Source organism: Anolis sagrei, chromosome 6 (genome assembly GCF_037176765.1).
Source record: "Anolis sagrei isolate rAnoSag1 chromosome 6, rAnoSag1.mat, whole genome shotgun sequence".
NCBI lineage: Eukaryota > Metazoa > Chordata > Lepidosauria > Squamata > Dactyloidae > Anolis > Anolis sagrei.
The window spans coordinates 81,542,037-81,562,529 of record NC_090026.1 but is presented as its reverse complement, the minus strand read 5'-3'; the positions used below and the strand labels follow the sequence as shown (position 1 = coordinate 81,562,529).

General features: G+C 39.3%; 1 protein-coding gene across 1 annotated transcript in view; it reads right to left on the bottom strand.

Moving 5' to 3' along the window:
• The window catches only part of DYNC1LI1 (dynein cytoplasmic 1 light intermediate chain 1), a 33,975-nt gene extending 13,850 nt beyond the window's left edge, over positions 1 to 20,125 (bottom strand). The window contains exons 1-4 of the mRNA XM_060781864.2: positions 19,727 to 20,125; positions 18,804 to 18,877; positions 3,883 to 3,999; positions 81 to 311 (exon numbers count right to left, since the gene is read on the bottom strand). Coding sequence (XP_060637847.2) covers positions 81 to 311; positions 3,883 to 3,999; positions 18,804 to 18,877; positions 19,727 to 19,878 — 574 coding nt within the window. The 5' untranslated portion in view covers positions 19,879 to 20,125. The remainder of the gene's footprint in view (positions 1 to 80; positions 312 to 3,882; positions 4,000 to 18,803; positions 18,878 to 19,726) is intronic.
• Between the last annotated feature and the right edge of the window lie 368 nt (positions 20,126 to 20,493).

Sequence of the window (20,493 nt, the reverse complement as noted above, 5' to 3'; positions counted from 1 at the left end):
TATACAAAGATGAATTCAGAACAAATGTGCAGACAAAAGTGTCCACTCACATCAAGTTTCTTCACTTTTACAATACTCACTCTTTTGTTCCATTTCCTTCATTTCTTCAGGAGGAATTTTTAATTTGTCGATATGCTCCCTTACAACACTTGCCCATTTTTGTAAAGAGTCTAAAGCAGTCCATGGTTTAGACATATCTACAACCAGCATGACCAAAGTGTCCTTTAATGAGATAGCTTCCATTGCAAATTTAAGAAGACCTTTATGATAGAGATCACCATCTAGTATCCAAACATTACACCTTGTTTGATCTATAACAGAAGTAAATGAAAAAAAGTTTAGGTATATTGTACTCCAGCATTACAACCAGTATTTATAAATATGCTATTAATGTGATACTGATATAAAAGTAAAAAATGCACACTGAAATACACATTAGAGGACATAATCCAGATAATGCCCACCTACCCATCAAAGGCTTCCATCAGCACCAAAGAGGAAAATGCTATATTAAGTAACTGATAACAGCATAAACCCACCACAGATGAGACAATAAACAAAACTTTCGGAAGTCTGTAGAAATATGTATGCTATGATCAGATAAGTGATTAGAAAATGTACCCCAGTTCAGATACTCCCCTTTTGCAATTTTAGAATCAACTCACATGAAACCTCTTTTTGGATGGATTGCCTGAACTCTGTCTAAGAAAGAAAAGGATAGTGCCCTGATGATCTCTTCTGCCAAGAAAATCTGACATACAAGCTCTTGTCAACTATAGTTATTCTTTTTGGTTGTATGTACTACTATTAATTTTGTATTTGCATTTAAACGTACGTGTTTTATTTTACACTAGCTGTGCCCTGCCACGCGTTGCTGTGGCCTATAGTAAAACTTATCAAAGTTGAGGTAGATATCTGGACTATTATGAAAGAGAGGTCCCTACCTATTCCTTCCCCCTTTTCCTCCCCCTTTCTCTCCTTTCTTCCTTCTCTACCTCTTTCTTTCTTTCCTTCTTTCACTACTTGGTTTCATCCTTCTCTCTTTCCTTCATTCCCTCCCCCTTTCTTCCTTTGCCTTTCTTCCCTCCCTGTTTGCTTCCTTCTTTCGCTTTTTATTTCCTTTTATTTCACCACCACCATAACAATAACAATAATGCAGTGCATTGCCTCCGGGACCTGACACCTCTCCCATTCCCCCTAAAAGGGTCTCATAGGAATAATAGCATCATAATAATCATAGAAATAACAACATTTACCCGCCATGCATTGCTGTGACCAACCTTCCCTCTTTCTCTCCTTCTTTCCCTCCTTCCTTCCTTCCCTCCCATCTTTCCTTCTCCTCTTCCTTCTCTATCTCCTTCCTTCCCCCTTTTTCTTTCTCTTCTGGCCTCTTTCCTTCCTTCTCTCTTTCCTTCTTTCCTTCCCTCCCTCTTTCTCTACATCTTCCCCCTTCCTTCACTCCCTCTTTCCTTCCTTCATTCCCTTTTTTCTTTCCTTCTCTCCTTCCTTCCTTCCCCCTTTTTCTTTCTCTTCTGGTCTCTTTTCTTCCTTCTCTCTTTCCTTCTTTCCTTCCCTCCCTCTTTCTCTACATCTTCCCCCTTCCTTCACTCCCTCTTTCCTTCTTTCATTCCCTTTTTTCTTTCCTTCTCTCCTTCCTTACTTCCCCCTTTTTCTTTCCCTCCCTCTGTCTCTCATTTCTTCCTTCTCTACCTCTTTCCTTCCTTCCCCCTTTTTCTTTCTCTTCTGCTGTCTCTCTTTTCTTTCCTTCCATCTTTCCTTTTCTTTCCTTTTCTTCTTCCTTCTTTCTCTAACTTTCCTTCCTTCCCCCTTTTCTTTATCTCCCTTTCTCTTTCTTCCTTCTTTCCTTCCTTCCTGTCTTTCCTGGATTTTGACAGGGCGGGAAGGGGTGCGGTGGGGTTTGGAGGTGGCATGAAGTAAAAGGAGGTAAGATTGGGGCAGGCGAGTGATGGAGCGTGAGGTTGTGTGTGTGTGTGTGGCAGCGGGGGGAGTGATGGAGCGTGGGGTTGCGTGTGTGTGTGCGGCAGCGGGGGGGAGTGGGGTTGCACGTGTGTGTGTGGCAGTGGGGGGAGTGATGGAGCGTGGGGTTGTATGTGTGTGTGCGGCGGGGGGAGTGATGGAGCGTGGGGTTGTGTGTGTGCGTGCGGGGGGGGGGTGTGTGCAGGAAGCGGCGCGGTGGGGCTTGGAGTGGGCATGGCTTCCGCAGAGGGAACTGTGTGCGCGCCAGGGAACTTGCGGCTGGGCACCAATGCGCATGCTCAGTTGTTTTGCCGTTTTTTGAGTGTGTTGTTGTGTTGTTTTTCATTTTGAGTAGATATGTTTGTACCTTATGGGTTGTGTTATGGGCATGGCAATTTTGGTTAAGTTTCGTTGGGGGGTTTGTGAGTTTTGTTGATTTGCCGTTTTGTGAGTGTGTTGTTGTGTTGTTTTTCATTTTGAGTAGATATGTTTGAACCTTGTGGGTTGTGTTATGGGCATGGCAATTTTGGTTAAGTTTCGTTGGGTTTTTTTGAGTGTTGTTGTTTTGCCGTTTTGTGAGTGTGTTGTTGTGTTGTTTTTCATTTTGAGTAGATATGTTTGTACCTTGTGGGTTGTGTTATGGGCATGGCAATTTTGGTTAAGTTTCGTTGGGGTTTTTTGAGTTTTGTTGTTTTGCCGTTTTGTGAGTGTGTTGTTGTGTTGTTTTTCATTTTGAGTAGATATGTTTGTACCTTGTGGGTTGTGTTATGGGCATGGCAATTTTGGTTAAGTTTCGTTGGGTTTTTTTTGAGTTTTGTTGTTTTGCCGTTTTGTGAGTGTGTTGTGTTGTTTTTCATTTTGAGTAGATATGTTTGTACCTTGTGGGTTGTGTTATGGGCATGGCAATTTTGGTACAGTTTCGTTGGGGGTTTTTTGAGTTTTGTTTCCTCGTTGGATGCCCCTAACAAATTTATATATTGGTTAAGTTTCGTTGGTTTTTTTTTAGTTTTGTTGTTTTGCCATTTTGTGAGTGTGTTGTTGTGTTGTTTTTCATTTTGAGTAGATATGTTTGTACCTTGTGGGTTGTGTTATGGGCATGGCAATTTTGGTTAAGTTTTGTTGGGGCTTTTTGAGTTTTGTTGTTTTGCCGTTTTGTGAGTGTGTTGTTGTGTTGTTTTTCATTTTGAGTAGATATGTTTGTACCTTGTGGGTTGTGTTATGGGCATGGCAATTTTGGTTAAGTTTCGTTGGGGTTTTTTGAGTTTTGTTGTTTTGCCGTTTTGTGAGTGTGTTGTTGTGTTGTTTTTCATTTTGAGTAGATATGTTTGTACCTTATGGGTTGTGTTATGGGCACGGCAATTTTGGTACAGTTTCGTTGGGGGTTTTTTGAGTTTTGTTTCCTCGTTGGATGCCCCTAACAAATTTATATATATAGATTATACAGGTGTGACATGTAATTTGACTGACAGCCAGTACTGTTGATGCTTACATGCTCTTGCTGTTCCCCCAAAAAACTTAATATTCCAATGTTGGAAAGATAAACATTCACCATCTATCTATCATTCTATGATAGTAAAACTTTACTGTCTCCGCTATGCAGGAACATGGATTTTGCAGATTTCCAACTTCAAAAAAATTTATTCCATCTCCCAGTTTCATTTTTTCTATTTTTCTTTGTAAACAGATTTGAAAAATCCAATTTAAAATAAATAAAAAATGGTGAGGGAGATTGTTGAAAAAGGGGGGGGGGGGGACCGGAGGCAGAAGTTCAGAAACAAAACAATACAAAATAGGCAAAACGTAAACAAGTGAAAATGTCAGGCAATTTTAACTGGTACGTATAAAATACCGAGACAATCAACAACTTAAAGGTTTTACTCCTCCCATATCTGAACTGATACTTACCATCTCTGTCTTCATCATGTACATTTAAGTACAAGTACTCCATTCCTCTTCCTTTCTTGTATTCCTCAATTCCCTGAAGTTTTCCAATTAAACTGGTTTTACCAGCGCCATCTTCTCCTAGAAATATTGTAAAAGACAGTCTAATTAATATTGCAGCATAATATATTTTTCTTGAACTTGTGAAAATTGTTTAGGCTAGAAATGGCTTAGGGCAGTTAATACCTTTAGGTGTCAGACATTATAACATACTGCATAGTACGTGTTGCTGTTTTGTGCTTTTATGTTGTTCCCAACTTATGGCAACCCTAAAGTGCCCCTCTCATGAAAATTTCTTTACAGATTTGTTCAGAGGATATTTGCTATTTGTTTCATCTATGGCTGAGAAAGTGTGGTTTGGCCAATATAATCTAATGCTTTTCTGTAGCTGTCTGGATATTGGGTCCTTCAGAGTCCTAGCCCAATACTCAAACCCAACACCACCTTGCTGTGCTGTACAAAGAATGCTCATGTAAAGTTACATGCAATCCACATCTGAAAAACAAAGTTAAACAAAAAGCTACAAATTGTTATTCAGTCATGCAAAGAATTATGCTGCTAGAGGCAAAGGATGAGAACACACACACACAGTTCTGAACATTAGCAAACTGTACTGGCACTTTGATTTTCTTCAACTGATAAGACACTGATTCTCCACTGTATCTGGGGCATCAGGCTAATTTAAATGGTACAGAATGGGCTACATTCTGTAGAGTGTTGTCCTCCAGAACAATTGTTTACTTTATTCATCAGATGAATTTCATACTTCCATATGGAAGTTAACATAAAATAATGAAAATTAATATGACACTGTAGATCGTCCTTATTCTTTCGGATCAGCGTTGCCAAACCCTGGTCTTCCAAATGTTGGAAACTTCAGCTTCCAGAATTTCTGACAGTTGGGCGATGGCTTGGGTTTCAAAGAGCTGAAGTCTGAAAAAAACTGGATGATCGCAATAACTGTTTTAGATTAACTGTTTTCTACATCTCTTTTCAACTCATCAAGAATAAAATTTGCACATTAGCTATACACAATATACTACTCTTCCATCAGATTAATTTTTTGATTATCATGCAACACAGAATTGAAGGAGAATACAGCAAGACATAATGCTCAAAGAGTAAGTAAATGGGCATATAGTGGGAAGACCTGTCGGGATTTCCAGATCATCATCTGGAGTGTAGCACTCCACACAGTGAAAAGAATTTTTAAAAAGCATTCAAAAATTGTACACAAACATATTAATGAATTATCTCTTATCGAGAATGGGTCAGGCAGAAATCAGATTATAAAACAATTGGACCTTGAACTCTGTTAAAATCTTCCAATGTTGTAATATCATTTCAAAATTATAAATGCAAAATTATAAATGCAAGAAATAAAATGAGAATGTGATGAATATTTGTCATAGAAGGGCATTGTATACTTATTTTCCCCCCAAAATGAAGTTGATGAGCATCAATCTTAACTGTTACTCAACAATATTGGCTATTTTAATTAGCTATAGTAGCAGCTATACAAGCTTTTTGACAAAGAACTCCTATGATAGCAAAGAAAATGAAGAACAAAGCACTCACTGAGAAGTACAAAATGTTTTAACACTACACATATCATTAGGCTATCTTATGCAAGTTATTATTGCATAAAGATCAAACTACTCATAAAATACTATTTTAGCTTTTAAGTACCCACTTCCCAATTCTTTTCTCTTATAAACTGCTGCTAGATGCAACAGACAATATGAAGATATGTTTCTTGACTATTTATCTCCACTGCTTATTTCTTATTTACCACACCCCTCTTCCAAGTTCTGAAGGATTATGAAGATCAGTGGAATCAAATGATGGCAAAGAGTTAAATTTCTTCATTTTAAAGGGTGTGTCAAAATGTTGGCCGCAATTTCAAAGTAGTATATTTCACAACGGCAACATGTTTCAATTGCACAAAAAGTTACAAATGGCTTAATGGGTTATCAAGTTTTCCTATGATGCGTATGGTTGCCCTGTGCTCTTACATAAACAGCCTGTACCTTCAAATTGTCAGCACCAATGATGAATGCTCTTTGGTACTGGCAGAGCAATGGCTGGAGCTAGGGCTGTTTTTGCACTGGGAGAGGCATCTAGCAGTAATCACTTGAAACTCTATGCCCCATGTTTTCAAGTGGTAAAGGTTTTACTCATGGATGATTTATAGTTGCAAAGATTTCAAATTGAGTCCATCTTTTTGAAACACTTTTATTTTATGCTATTCTTTCACTGCTAGTTGCAACCTGCACAGAATTTTGAAGAAGTTGACCAAAGGAAACAAATATGAGAATTATAATAAATGTCTTGGCAGAGAAAACACATTAGATTCAGTCCCATTAGATTCAGATTTCTAAAGATTACAGTTATGGATGAAAAATTTAGATACACACTTATTTGGGAGACAATTTTGAGGCTCTCCCATGTGTGATGTAATCCTGTACAGCACTTCCTGAATACAGAAACCCACAAGTACTCCTGAAATAAGGGAATCAATATATAGGAAAGACATAGATGTGTGTATACATGCCTACCCACACACAGAGAGATCTCCTAGTCTCGGCCAGTTGCCAGAGTTGCATGCTATACATTAAATGCTATGAAATTTTGAAGCAACGTCATTTCCTGAAAGTCTCTTCCCCCATATCCCTGGTATAATTATCACATGCTCATATTTATAGCTCAGATTCCCAGAACATAGTTTTAGCAAGGTAGCTTACTCAGAGATAAACATATAAAATACACTTAATACAAAGATAACAACATTATCTGACAAAGAAATACAAAATAAAAACATAGGCCAAGCTGAAAGAAGCATCAGCAAGATAGCACCATACTTCCTTGTGTTTTCTTAATTTTGTTGTGTTACAAATTGAAACTGAAATGCATTTCTCAGTATTGTTGCTTACTATACTATAGTATTCAGTGTTGGGAGAGTTTAAAATATTTTCATTCTGCTACAAAAGTTTGGTAAGAAAAAACAAACTGACACATTCAAATAAGCATGGGTGCAACCCAAAACTCACATTAAGTAGTTGAACAGAGTCCAATACCAAATGACCTGAAATTAAATATTTCTTTATAAACTCACACAGTTTGCTAGAGAACATACCTAAACAAATATGATGACGATTAAGGAACCATTTGACAAATCCAGGATAAAGTTGTACAGACATGCAGTTATTAACACCCCCAGAGCATCCTTAAATTCATGGTTATAAAAAGAATGTAATATAGTTAAATTGCAACTTGGCCACCAAACTCAGTGATTGTGTTGAGAATCTTAGGAAAGACCCCAAGCAGCTCTGAAGAAGCTGGAGAGATTAACAGTTGAGATGGCAGCAACTATCATCCAGATGTTCTACAAAGCTGACTTTAAAAAATAACAAAAATGGCTGAAACAAACCCATATCAAAGCCTGTTTGGAGCTTGCTAAAAAGCACATGGAAAAAGACAGAACAATATTGGGGAAGGTGATCTAATTTAACACACTCCCATTGTCCAGTTTTCTCCATTGGTCATCTACCAAGGCGACCAGAGCTATCACTATTCCATAACCAGGTCTGAAACCAGATTGAAATGGATCCAGATAATCCATTTCAACCAAAAACCCTGGAGTTGGGAAGCCACCACACATTCCAAAACCTTGCTCAAAAAAGGAAGACTGGTGGACACTGGGCAATTATTCATTATGGAGGGGTTCAGGGGGGGCTTTTTTAATGTAGGTCCCATAACTGCCTCCTTTAGGCAAGTTAGAATTCTGCCTTGTTCCAAGGAGGCATTGACCACTACCTTCTGCCAATGCCCCTCTGGCCTGTTTGATCAGTCAGGAAGGGCAAGGATCTGGAATACATGTAGTAGCTCCCACCTCCAAGCATCCTGTACACATCCTCAGGCTGCACAAATTGAAAGCTATCCATCAACACTGGACAAGCAGGAGCCACAGTTACTGTATCAATAATAAGATCCATGTCGGACAGATCTGAGTGACTTTGTCTGCAAAGTGCTGCACAAATTATTCACAGTGATTTGTTGTATTGTCAGTATTTTATCTTTGAGGACTCGTATGTAATAGCCCTCTGACCACACAAAACAGCTCAGTTGGGCAGTTCTTTGCAAATGCAATGCTAGCAGCATTGGATCCATAAACCACTCGGAACGGACCATCTTAATATTTGATAGCAAGTCAAATCTAAAACAGTATCTCACAATGAACTGTGAGAATTTTGAAAATGCTTGTGCATTTACTTATCGCTGCAGAAAAATGTTTGCCCAGTAAATACAATACAAACATTCATTCTTAGAAATATTTGAACATATCATCCTATTGCTCTTCCTCAATGCTCTGCAGCTATTCTCCTTTTTCCCCCAATATAGTTTCAAAGCTATGAGAAAATGAGAAGGTTGAAATTAAGCTTTTATGTAGCATCAAGCTTCTCTTACATTTCTAATAAATGCATTTTAATTGGCATGATTACTCAATATTCCTGTCCAAGAAATGTACAAGCTTAAATTCAAGTTCAATAATCATGAAGAAAGACCAAATTTTAATGGTATTGTTTTAAATATTAATCTCCCCTGGGTATACATTTTAAAAGGTTAAATATTTTAAGATATATACTCTGTGGAAGCATCTGTTATTGTTTTACCACCTGGTGCATTATTTGCTGCACAGAATAAGGTCTGCAACCTTTCTGCAATAGCGGGACAGTGGGCTCATTTGAGGCAAAATGCTATGCTGATGGCAGCAGTGCTGTTGTTGGGTCTCTTGTGTCAAACAGACATTTGCTGGGAAGTGACACTAAATGTGCCATCCAGCTACTGGACAGCAACAGTAATAAGGGGATCTAAAGGGACAACGGCAGGGGCACCACAGTTAACACATATTAGTACTGTACAGAAGGAACACAGCAAACCTTTATTAAATGTCTATCACAATGAAAACCCTATGAGGAGACAATTCCAAATGAAAGGAAGAAGATGAGACTCTCAAGCTGGAAGGCACTCAATGAGCTATTGAGGTAAAGACTATTATGAGAAGCACTGTCAATAAATCTTATGAAGGTTTTTTGTTGTTTTTTTGTTGTTGTTTTTAAGCAGAGGCAATGTACACGTACTCTGGTTGTCAGTTGAGACAGACATTTGCATTCTCATTAGAGTAAAAAAATAAAAGAAGTCCAAATGAAACCTTAACCATCAACATAAACCACAATGCTAATCCTAACATTAATACACAGAAATTCCTATTGAGGATGGCAGATACCCACCTAGTCACTTAATGCACATTCCCCTACCCCCAGTCTTATTTTAGAGCTAACAAATATAGGTTTAAACACTGAACTATATTTCATACAAATCATATTACATAACATTTTAATATATGAAAGGCAAATTAAATGATGCTGCTTCAACCCATATATAAAGCTTTTTGTCTATAAAGCCAACTGCATGAAGAAAAAAATAGCATGCTCCCAGGATTAGCCTACTCGATATTTCTCCCACCATTTTCAATGAGGCTTGCTATCAAGGGAAACTGCACAACTACATACTACTTATTAATATTCACTGTGGTGTGCCCTGATAGCAAGTTAGGCTGGGCTGACCCAGATTTAACAAAAATACGAGTAACTAGCACTATCACTAGCACACAAAAGAGACTGTGCTGAGGTCTCACTGCTAGCTTCAGCCTGCACTGCAGAATTCAAAAAACAAAATTTGTCCAAAAAGGGGGAAAATAGCAGACGCCTTAACAAAGGAAGACAAAAACTCAATGGGTTCAGATACTAATGTCTGTACATTATCCTTCTGCAAGGCAAACCAAAGGCACAGCGGAAAAGAAATGATAGCAGCTTGAAGAGAAGAAGAAGAAGAACTTTATTTTTCTACCCTGCCTCCATCTCCCCAAGGGGACTCGGGGTGGCTTACATGGGGCCCAGCCCAAGCAACATACAGATTGAAAGCAAAGACAACAGCAAGTTACAAATTAAAACAGCACAAACAGCATAACAGTAATAAACAAGTATCAAGCAACAGCAAACCAATTTTGGATGGTGGGGGGGGGGGGGAGGCCAACATACAAATCGATTAAAGAGTAAATAGTTCAATAAGGTGGATAGGAACATAAATGGCACAGGAGATATCATGAGAACAGAGCAATTAAATAGAATCAGGATCATCTCAGTTTAACTTACATATATTAATAATGATGTAATATAGGAATTCAGATTAAATGGTGAAAACATATCATGGTACAATCGTTTGTCATAGGGGTCATCAGTCGAAGGCACAACAAAACATCCACGTTTTTAGTTGTTTATGGAATGTGGCTAGGGAGGGTGCCTGCCTAATCTCCCTAGGGAGGGAGTTCCAGAGTAAATCAACACTTCCTTTTATTTAAGAATAAAACTCCCAAGGCTGCACAAACAGTATCAGGAAGTAGACTGGCAAAGTATAACTGAAATTTATTTTGCTCTATCAGCTGAGAACATGCCTGAAAAATGAAATAATTTACATAGAATCTGCAAAGAATATACGGTATTAAATATAATAAAGCATGTGCCAAGAAAGAAATCCACACATGAAATTATTTTATCTTTTAACATGAACATGTAATTGCTTCTCCATCTTGTAATAGAAAAACTGACCACCTGCTGCAAGGCAACCTGAGCCCTGCCACATGCACGATGGAGGACCTTCTTGCGGCAACACCAGAGGCACTCCAAGTGGCCAGATACTGGTCAAAGGACATTTAATCAACTACCAAGTTTGCAAAATTTGTGTTTTTTATTTTATTTTATCTGTTTGTTTGTTTGTTTTGTTCTGTTAGAAATGTAATACAATGTTCTGGTTGCGGATGACACAATAAATAAATAAATAGAAAAACTGGATGCATACAGACTGGAAGTAACTTAAAACAAGAAAGAACAACTTAGCAGCAGTAATAGGAACCAGCAATCAGATCGTGAATGTTTACTCAAAAAACTTACATTACATCCACACCCTATTCTTTAAGCACACTAAAAACGGTAGACTTGCACATTGGTGGAGAACCATACAATTCTGATTTCTTTATTTCACGTTCACCCAATAAATGCTAATAAGAAATTAGCTCATTATTGGCTTCAACTCCATTTTTTGTACAATCACTAAAAAGCATATAATAAATTTAAAATTAATAACTAAGCATTTCTCACATGCTCTCTTCCCATCTGCTGGCATTGCTCGACCTACTATCTTAGAATAACCTTATTCCTAGTTGTTTTGTAATGGGTATGATTTTTCTACATCCTACATTTCTATTTCAGAAATACTGTGGCATGTTAATGCCACCTAAACTGTCATGCTCAATTTCATGCCATTTTACCCAGTGGCATTCTATAATCCACAGACACTAATTCATATTGAACAAATCTGTTGACTATACTATTTCTCTAAAGATAATATGTAACATACAAAAATCTGTCCCGAGAAAAGCCCAAATACAGCCCCATTGGTAGAAACTACAATGCCTGTACAAAGTAAGAAAACGAATTTACTTCTTTGTTTCAAACTACATCAGCACATATCATTATTCAGACATTAAGTAAAGATTTTCTTACATAATTATGATGTACTAGCTTGAGGAAATAAATCTAAATAAAAAGATCCAAACAACTGAGCTAACTAGCTAGCAAACAGTTGCCTTAGTATCAGTAACGTGCAGATCAAAGAGAATTAGACAAATAGACTAAACACCAAAATCTAAGATTTCAAAGGCAAAGTAACAGAGCTATTTCAAAAGAAAAAAGATATAAGATATAAGCTGATGCCTCCTGCTCTTAAATACTACTCAGAATCGAGCACCACCGTCCAGAAAATGGTTCACTGTGCACAACCTCAGGGGTAACAAAAGTACATTGCCATGCTACTTCCTGGATTAATTAGAAACAACTGCAATTAGTGCTGAGGAGCTCACACTTACCAGGAATGTCCTGTTAAGCAGTCTGTTTGTTTTTTCCCCTGAAGATACACAGAAATTGGGGGGGGGGGGGGGGTTCCCCTAAAGGTGTACAGTACTTGGTTCCCCCTGCCTGAAGATATCCAGGAAGGGGCCAGGATAGACTGATTTAAATCAATTTGACTTAATTTAGGAAGAAAGACCAATTTTAATTACATTCACAATTTATATTTCTTCCTACATTTTCCTATATTTTTGAACAATGATCATTAAAGCATTTTTATTTACAGCTAAACACAGTCCCATTTAAATGGTTTCAGTTTGACAAGCAGACTTGCTACACTTTTGTCAAATTTATATTTTACATCCTTTCCTTTTTATCCTCTAGAAGAAAAAATATTTTTAATTACCATTTTCTGTGAGAAAATATAGTTAACCAATCAGGATAGAACCCCATACACTGGACAATATTTTTTCTTCTCTTTTTTCTGTGTTCACATTCACTTTGCTTGGCCCTGTCTCACAATTTCATGTTGAATTTTGGTACCAATATTCAAGATATGTAACTATGTACTATGTAAATATGTACCCTTGTGCCGGCTGAACTGCTGACCTGAAGACCTGAAGTTATTATCTGTGAGACAAAGTGAGCTCCCGTCTGTCAGCCCCAGCTTCCCATAAAGGGACATGAGAAGCCTCCCATAAACAATGTCCTTGCAAATTGTCAATTCTCTCACACCAGAAGCAACATGCAGTATTTTCAATTTGCCTCTGACATGATGAAAAATGCACTTATATGCTAATACAGATATTCCAAAATTTGAAAAAAAAAATCCAAAATGCTTCTGGCTAAGCATTTCAGGCAAAGGACATCAACTTCAGCCAAAAAAAAATCCATTCTCATAACCAACAGGTAGAGTCTACTTTCTGATAAACTAGATCATTTATATTTTCATCAATATTAAGTATCTACATCTGATAAGATTAAATTTATATTTGAGAAAACAAATTGGTTCTTCATTTACAGAAAATGCTTTTAACACAGTACATGTGGCAGATGATTTTAAATATCAACTGCAGGACTAACATGGTAATATGCAGTTCCTTTATTATGATTAAGTAGAAAGCCAATTTATTCCTTATTAATTTTTAATGCTAATTTTATCCACCCTAAATGAATCCAACTATGACCATGCATTTAACTACAAAACATATTAACCCAATTCAGCTTCATCAGTCTTGGTCTGATAGGTCAGAGGTTATTGGTTCAAGAATAATCTGCATGCTCACATGTTTCTTCTTAAACGTCCTTGTTTTGGCATGCTAGCAATATACGGAGGGAATAAACTACATCAGGCTCGTCAATTTTGCACAGGTTAGGACCACAGAACACCCACAGAAGTACAAAAACTGCAAATAAAAAAAAACACTATTTTTTTCTGAAAGAATACCTCTCTAGAAATCTTAAGGTATGCCAGCATAAGGCTCTGGTCAACTTCCAGTGGGAATTTACCATGTTCACCCAGGACATCAAGATTTCTAGAAAGAATATAGTAATCAAATTTGTGGATAACCAAATCTGAAACACGTAAACTCACAATTGTGGAGGGCTCATTGTAATTCCCCATTTTGGGGGTAATAAGAAACTTGTTAAAACATCACAATCACTGGATAGAAAACGGATATGTAAAAGGAAGATAATATAAAGGTATGCAGCTTGTTGTAATAAAAATTAGCAAATTTAAATATATCCTAATAAAATAACAAAAGAGGTATCTTTTGGCATTCCACAGTTCTTGTCTAAGCAATAACCAATTCTTATTTAAATAATAATTCTATATAATCAGATGCTATTCGTTATCTTAAGAAGCTAAAATTAAGTACCCTTTGGTCAAAAAAACCCTACAGGTTCATTTATAGTGGTCTCCCATAACATGTTTTTAAAAATCAGTACTACCTGATATTGAAGACCAGTATAGACAGAGCTCTGTTACACATCACAGCTATAGCTAAAGGGAACTAGAAATGTGCTATGGGTCTCCATGTTGTTATCAGATCTCTTCCAAGCATGTTACACTGGTAGAAATGCTAACTATGATGACAAAGTCAATTTCTTTTTAATACGATTAAGAACCAATTTAAGTGAGGTCTCAAAGGTATTTTCACCATATATGTTTTTTTGATCCAGTGGTTCCCAACCTTTTTTTGACCAGGGACCACCTGACCAGGTGCCATTTTGACCAGGGACCACTCTCCAACATTAGTATCAAAAGGGTTACAAATCAGTTTTTGGTCAACTTTAGATTTGGTTTAGGGTGCTGATTCAAAAAATGGCATAGGATAGACCACATCAGCTCTAGTTTCTGATACAGAACATATGTCATGGTCAGAAACAGGGAAGAAGTGGCAGGCAGCATGAAAGCAACAGAAATCAAATAAATTAAATAAATAAAGAGGAAGGAGGCTCGCAGACCAGATTTTCATCCTTGCAGCCCACTGGTGGTCCGCAACCGACAGGTTAAGAACCATTGGTTTAATTGAACTGCAAAGAATAGGTTGGGATGGCCTCCCAGATTCTTGCTTCTGTTTTGACTGTACCAACACATTTAAATTCCTTCTTTCCCATAGGGTTTTAATGAATATCAAGTAGTACAAAATTATTTACAGAAAAAGTCAACTACAGTATTTCCCACAGACATTTTTTAAACATAGTTTTGAGGAGGAACATACAAAAGTACAGTTGCTCAGAACCTCAGGGAGTATGACATAGGATTAGCTGCTATGAAGTAATGAAAGTCTATCACAAACACTCAATACGTTTAAGTAATTTAATTCATGAGAATATGCCTATTAATGGTCACAAATATGATAACAAAAATGTAATCTTCATTCAAATGCTAGAACTATTTACCATTATGACCAATTTGCAAGTTACATTTGAACTCCTGTTAAGTCATTGTTGGAGATCTTTGAAATTAGTAACATTATCTAAGAAAATCACACCAAATATTTGTTATTTTATCCTTCAGAAATCCTCTATCTTCTCCCACAAAAAAGACCCTTGTAGGAGTAGACTGCAGTCCCAGAAAAGTGTATCCAGAAGTCGCTCCGAGTGAATTTATTTAGGCTAACTTTAAGGTAATTGTTAGTTAGCTGCAGCTTTATGCTGGAGAAAAACAGAGGTTTTTTAAAGTTTACTATGAACACACACACACACACACACATATTGCACAATAGCAAAATCCTGGGATTTGTAGTTTCATAAGATGCTTCAAAGTCTCTGCTAAAGAGCTCTCCACTATACTTCAGGTAACTATACTAGAGAACTCTATGAATTTTGCCAAGATTCCATAGGAAGGAGCCATGGAAATGAAAGTGATTTCAAACTGCTATAATTCAAAGTGCTGGTTATGGCATATAAAACCCTTTATGGTTCAAGGTCCAAACTGTTTGGCAGATCATGCCTCCCTGTATGATCCTGTTCTAGCTCAGAAATCCTCTGAAGAGGCCCTTCTCTCAGTTCACTACAACCGCAAGCACAGCTGGTAGAGTTGTGAGAGAAGGCCTTTTCAGTGGCTGCCCCTGGGCCCTGGAAACTCTCAGAACCCCCTCCCACTTTGTTGTCATTCTAAACAGAGTAAAACATTTATATTTAGAAAAGCTTTTAAAGCAGTAAGTTTTTAAGAATGGGCAAAGGGATGCTGCATGGTATCAGGAAGTTTTTTAAACAGTTGGTTTATTTGTTTTTAATAATTATATTATTTAATTCTATGTTAATTGGAGAAAATGGCGTAAAAATAAAAACAACATTAATAATAATGACTGATAGACTGATATGATTCAGCCTGGCACTTCACTGTTTATGAATTCACCTGACTCTTGAGATTTTCAAGAAAGGTCTTCTTTTTGTCTTACTATCCTCAAAGGCAAGTCTGATGAAGACACAAAGAGGAACAACTTGCTGGCTACTGGCAGCTCTGGAATTCCCTTTCATGAGAGGCTAAACAGCTCCTCTATCTGCCCCTTTCCAACAGGAAAGGACCTTTTTCATTCAGACAGCTATTTTGCAATTAAGCAGCGCTTGCAGAAAGGTGATAATCATTTCCTGTTATTTTAAATGTTTTAAAATTGCTTCAATCTAATGTTGTTTTAATATTATAAATTCTTTTATTGTTCATTCAACTGATGAGCTCTTTTCATTCACCTTATATGCAATCCTAGCACTAAAATAAAGGCAGATTAATAAAATAAACAAATAAGTAAAAGATGTATTGTTTGTCTTTGACAAATTTCTGTGTTTGCCTTCCAATCTGTCACCATTTTCTTCTAAAATACTATCTGCATCAGTCCTCATTCCAAAGCTTATTTTCATCTCCTTGGCACGTCATGTTCTATTTCCATAAAACAGTACAGGAAATATTTTAATATTCCCATGTCAAGTATAAGGCCAAGCTGCTTGTTTACAAGTATTTCATATTGTAAAACTGCTGACAAAACAGAAGATATTAAGTGTGTTTCACATGCAGCTTTATAGTCAATTTCACTGTAAAAAGTGAAAACCCCAATGCACGTCTCTTGGCAATAACTAGGCCAAAAGATGTTTGAAACAGCTAACAGAAGTATTACTCATGACTGAGTCTATTTCCTAGTACATCCTTAGTTCCCATTCTGCGAAATAATCTTGATAGAACACTGTAGCTGATCATATATGATCAAAAACATAGTTAGGGAAGCATATTGTATATACTATATACCAAAAGCAAAACAGAACCTGAGTACAGATCACAATTCAGTACAAGATACAAAGTATGCCAGGTGGTTGTGAGACACTGTACTAGCACTTGCCAGTTGATGCAGATGCACCTAAACGCATTTAAATCTCAGTTTCTCTTCAATGATAGCATCATCTGTACTGTCAAATAATAAGACAAGAAAAAAGCAAAGGAGGAGCTAACTTTATCTCCTGGGTGAAGACATCATAGCATAATGCAAGTCAGTGAAAGGCTGGCTGCTGACACAACGTGACAGTGCTCACAGGCAGGCCTCACAGGCAGAGGTTACCCACCCAGCCCAAGAGTTAGCAAAGTAGTCTCCTGGCCCTTAATCACAAAAATGTTTTTTTTTTTTTGTAACTTTTTTATGTAGTATAAGGGGTTCGCTTTTATATGTCGCACCTTTCCCCCAAGCTATTTAACATTAAAAATACATTTTTCATAGCTGGGAGTGGATTATTGGCAAGCCTCTTTGTTTTACAGTATCCTGGCAATCCCTTCAGGCCTTGTGGAATATAATATAAGCCCCCTCTCCAAGTCCACTGCAGATACCCACTCACTCCTTAGTACACCATTCAACACAGTGGAGAGGCTGCTAAAGGGGTGCTCAAAAGCCCTGACAGATGGTAGACAGCCAATACATTGGCACATTTATATCCAAACGTTTATTCCATTTTATGGAGCTGAGCACAGAAAAAGAGCCATGAAGTCATCTCTCCTGCTATCCCTTCCTCCTTCAATACAACCTACAAGGCCTATACAATCACGTACCCCCATCCACTCTAATCTGGAGTGACTGTGTAAGAAGATGCCCATCCTTCTGACAAAGAAGTAAAAAGATGGGAGAAGAAGGGGAAACAAACCAGATGGGGGGAAGGCTTGTTTTCTGCTACTCTAGAGAAGTGGTTCCCAACCTTTTTTCGACCAGGAACCACTTGACCAGGGACCACTCTCCAACATTAGTACCAAACGGGTTACAAACCAGTCAACTTTAGATTTGGTTTGGTTATTTGGGGTGCTGATTCAGAAAACTGCATTGGACAGACTACACCAGCTCTAGTTTCTGATACAGAACATATGCCATCCAGTAGTCATCATCTGCTCGCCCACAGAAAACTATATTTAATAAGTTTGGCACTATAAGAGGGTTTCGCGAGACCAGTCGCTCTCATTGTAACGGTGTAATAATGGTGAAGCTGCGGACCATATTTTAGTTCTTGTGAACCACTGGTGGTCCACAGACCATAGGTTGGGAACCACTGTTCTAGACACTAGGACAGTGGTTCTCAACCTGTGAGTCCCCAGATGTTTTGGCCTTCAACTCCTTGAAATCCTGACAGCTGGTAAACTGGCTGGGATTTCTGGGAGTTGTAGGCCAAAACACCTGGGGACCCACAGGTTGAGAACCACTGTACTAGGACATGGAGCAATTGATTCAAATTGCAGGGGAAAGAGGGGGGGGGGGGAGTCCAACAAAACAAATTAGAAAGAACTTCCTGATTATATCTATTTATTTATTTTCTAGATTTCTACCCCGCTCTTCTTAATATAATATAATAATTATTAATTTACTATATTTCTACCCTGCTCTTCTCACCCCAAGAGGACTCAGAGCAGCTTAGTTATGGCAAAATTCAATGCCGCATTACAAATACAAATAAACAGATACAAAACACTGCGCAATAAAAAAAAGTTAAAAACATATAAATACAAATAAAACAGATAAACCTAACCTAACAACCGGAATTGTGGGAGCTGAAGTCCAAAACACCTGGAAGTTTGCCCATGCCTGGCCTAGACCCATAGTTGCCAATTCATGTTGCTACATTTATGTCACATTCCATATTGCACTACTCCCCAAATGCCTGCTTCCATAGCCAGGACTTTAGCTTTTACCTGTTGCAACTGGGAAATGAGTTCCATAGCTGAGGGGCCACCACTAAGAAATATCTGCCTCTCAAAACTATTGTTTTGTTTTGACAGCGTAATAACATGCTGCCTCGGAGCAGGTTTTTAGGCCAAGGCTAGATAGCCATCTGTCAGGAGGGCTTGCGTTGTATACTCCTGCCTTGGACTGAATGGCTCTTAAGGGGAGGTGTCTCTCCCCCTCCCCGCAAGGCTTTGGTGCTATGACAAAAAGAGAAGCCACTCACCTAGCAGCACTACGTTCTTCCCCGAAGGCAGCTTAGACCGGGAACGGGTTGACACTTCGCTGAGGATGCAGGACCTGTGAGATGGTGGGAAATACAAGGAAGTATTGTTGTGATATCTACTGAAGTAGCTGCTAAATGTGAGAGAAATAATGTTGAACACTGTGAAAGCCATCCATTACATGGCTACCAGCCTCCTCCCAGTAGACTCAAATCAAGGAAAAGCTTTATGAGAACTACCACTCCTCTTGGTGTCCCCCCAGCAACAGCATGGGTATCCCTCAGAAAATCCCAACTGGATGGCCCCCCACGAAGATCTTCCTCCAGGGCCAAACCAAGAATGGGCAACTTGGAAGTCCCTGAACAGACTCAGAAGTGGAGTGGGCAGATCAAAAGACAACCTGGCAAAATGGCACTACCCAAAAGAATTACCACACCTTGTATGACTGTGGAGCAGAACAAGCAACTCCACATCTGTATGCTTGTCCACTATGCCCTGCCTCATGTACAGAGGAAGAATTGCTGGAGGCTACAGACAATGCCATTGCTGTTGCCCGTTTTTTTGTCTTAAGATATTTATCCACCTGCGCTCCTTCTATTTTTATTCTAATTCATGCAATGCTTTTGATATTAGGATGGGACCCTCTTTTCTGCCATCTCCTTTGCCCTGCCCCCCTCTTCCTGACAGGATCTGCGAGACAAGGGAGATGTCGAGAAAGGGGAGCCCTGAGGAGGGTGGAGAGAGATGCCCCTCCAGGGAAGGAGAGGAGAGCTGCAACATGGCGGAGGGGCTCTTAAATCCGTGGATAGAGACTCAAGAGAGGGAGAGAGGAGGGGTGGGTGCAGCAACAACGGTCCCTTCTCTACGGAAAAGGGTGGTGATGGAGGAGGAAGAGGAGGGAGGAGAAGGAAGAGGCCTTCCTTACCAGAGGTTCTGCCCGTCGTCCTCGTCGCCTCCCGCCCGCGAGTCGGCGCCGCTGTTGCTGCTGTTGTTGTTGTTGCCGCCGTAACCCGAGACCAGGCCCGGCGAGGAAGAGGAGCCGAAGGAGCCGGCTCGCCCTCCGACCACGGCCGCCATCTTCGCTGATGTGTGTCTGGAGGGAGACAACACACAGAGGCGGCTCGCGCTCCTTCCCTCACAAGAGCGCGCGCGCGTGCGTCGTCTCTCTCTCCTCCTCCTCCTCCTTGTAGGCCAAGGGAGACAACAACGCCTTTCCCCTCCCTTCTTTCCTGCCTTCTGACAGAGAGAGAGAAAGAGCCCCGAGCGGGCGGCAACAACAGCAGCAGCTGCGGCGTTGGCTAGGACCCGGATGTGGAGCCGCGCGCCGAGGGGGCGGGGCTTACTCAGAAGGCGCGAGGATGGATTGACTGACGGATGGAGGGAGGGTCTCGCGCGCTCGCTCTGCTGGTCTTCTTCTTTTGGCCTCCTCCTCAGCCAGTCCTTACCCCCCTCCCCCCACCCACCCCCATCCCGGACTAGGCTATTGTTATCTCCCCCCCCCCAACTTATTCCTGGCATGATGGGTGACGAAAACAATGAGGAAGACACGCGTCGTGCATCAATCTCCACGCTCTGACGACAAGCGCCACCGCGCCCTTGGCTCCTAGGCCGCGCCCTGCCTCGCCAGTCAGGCGCGCTGGGAAGGAAGGGCCCACGCCGCCTATTTGTTTATTTATCGTGTTAGGAGCAAAC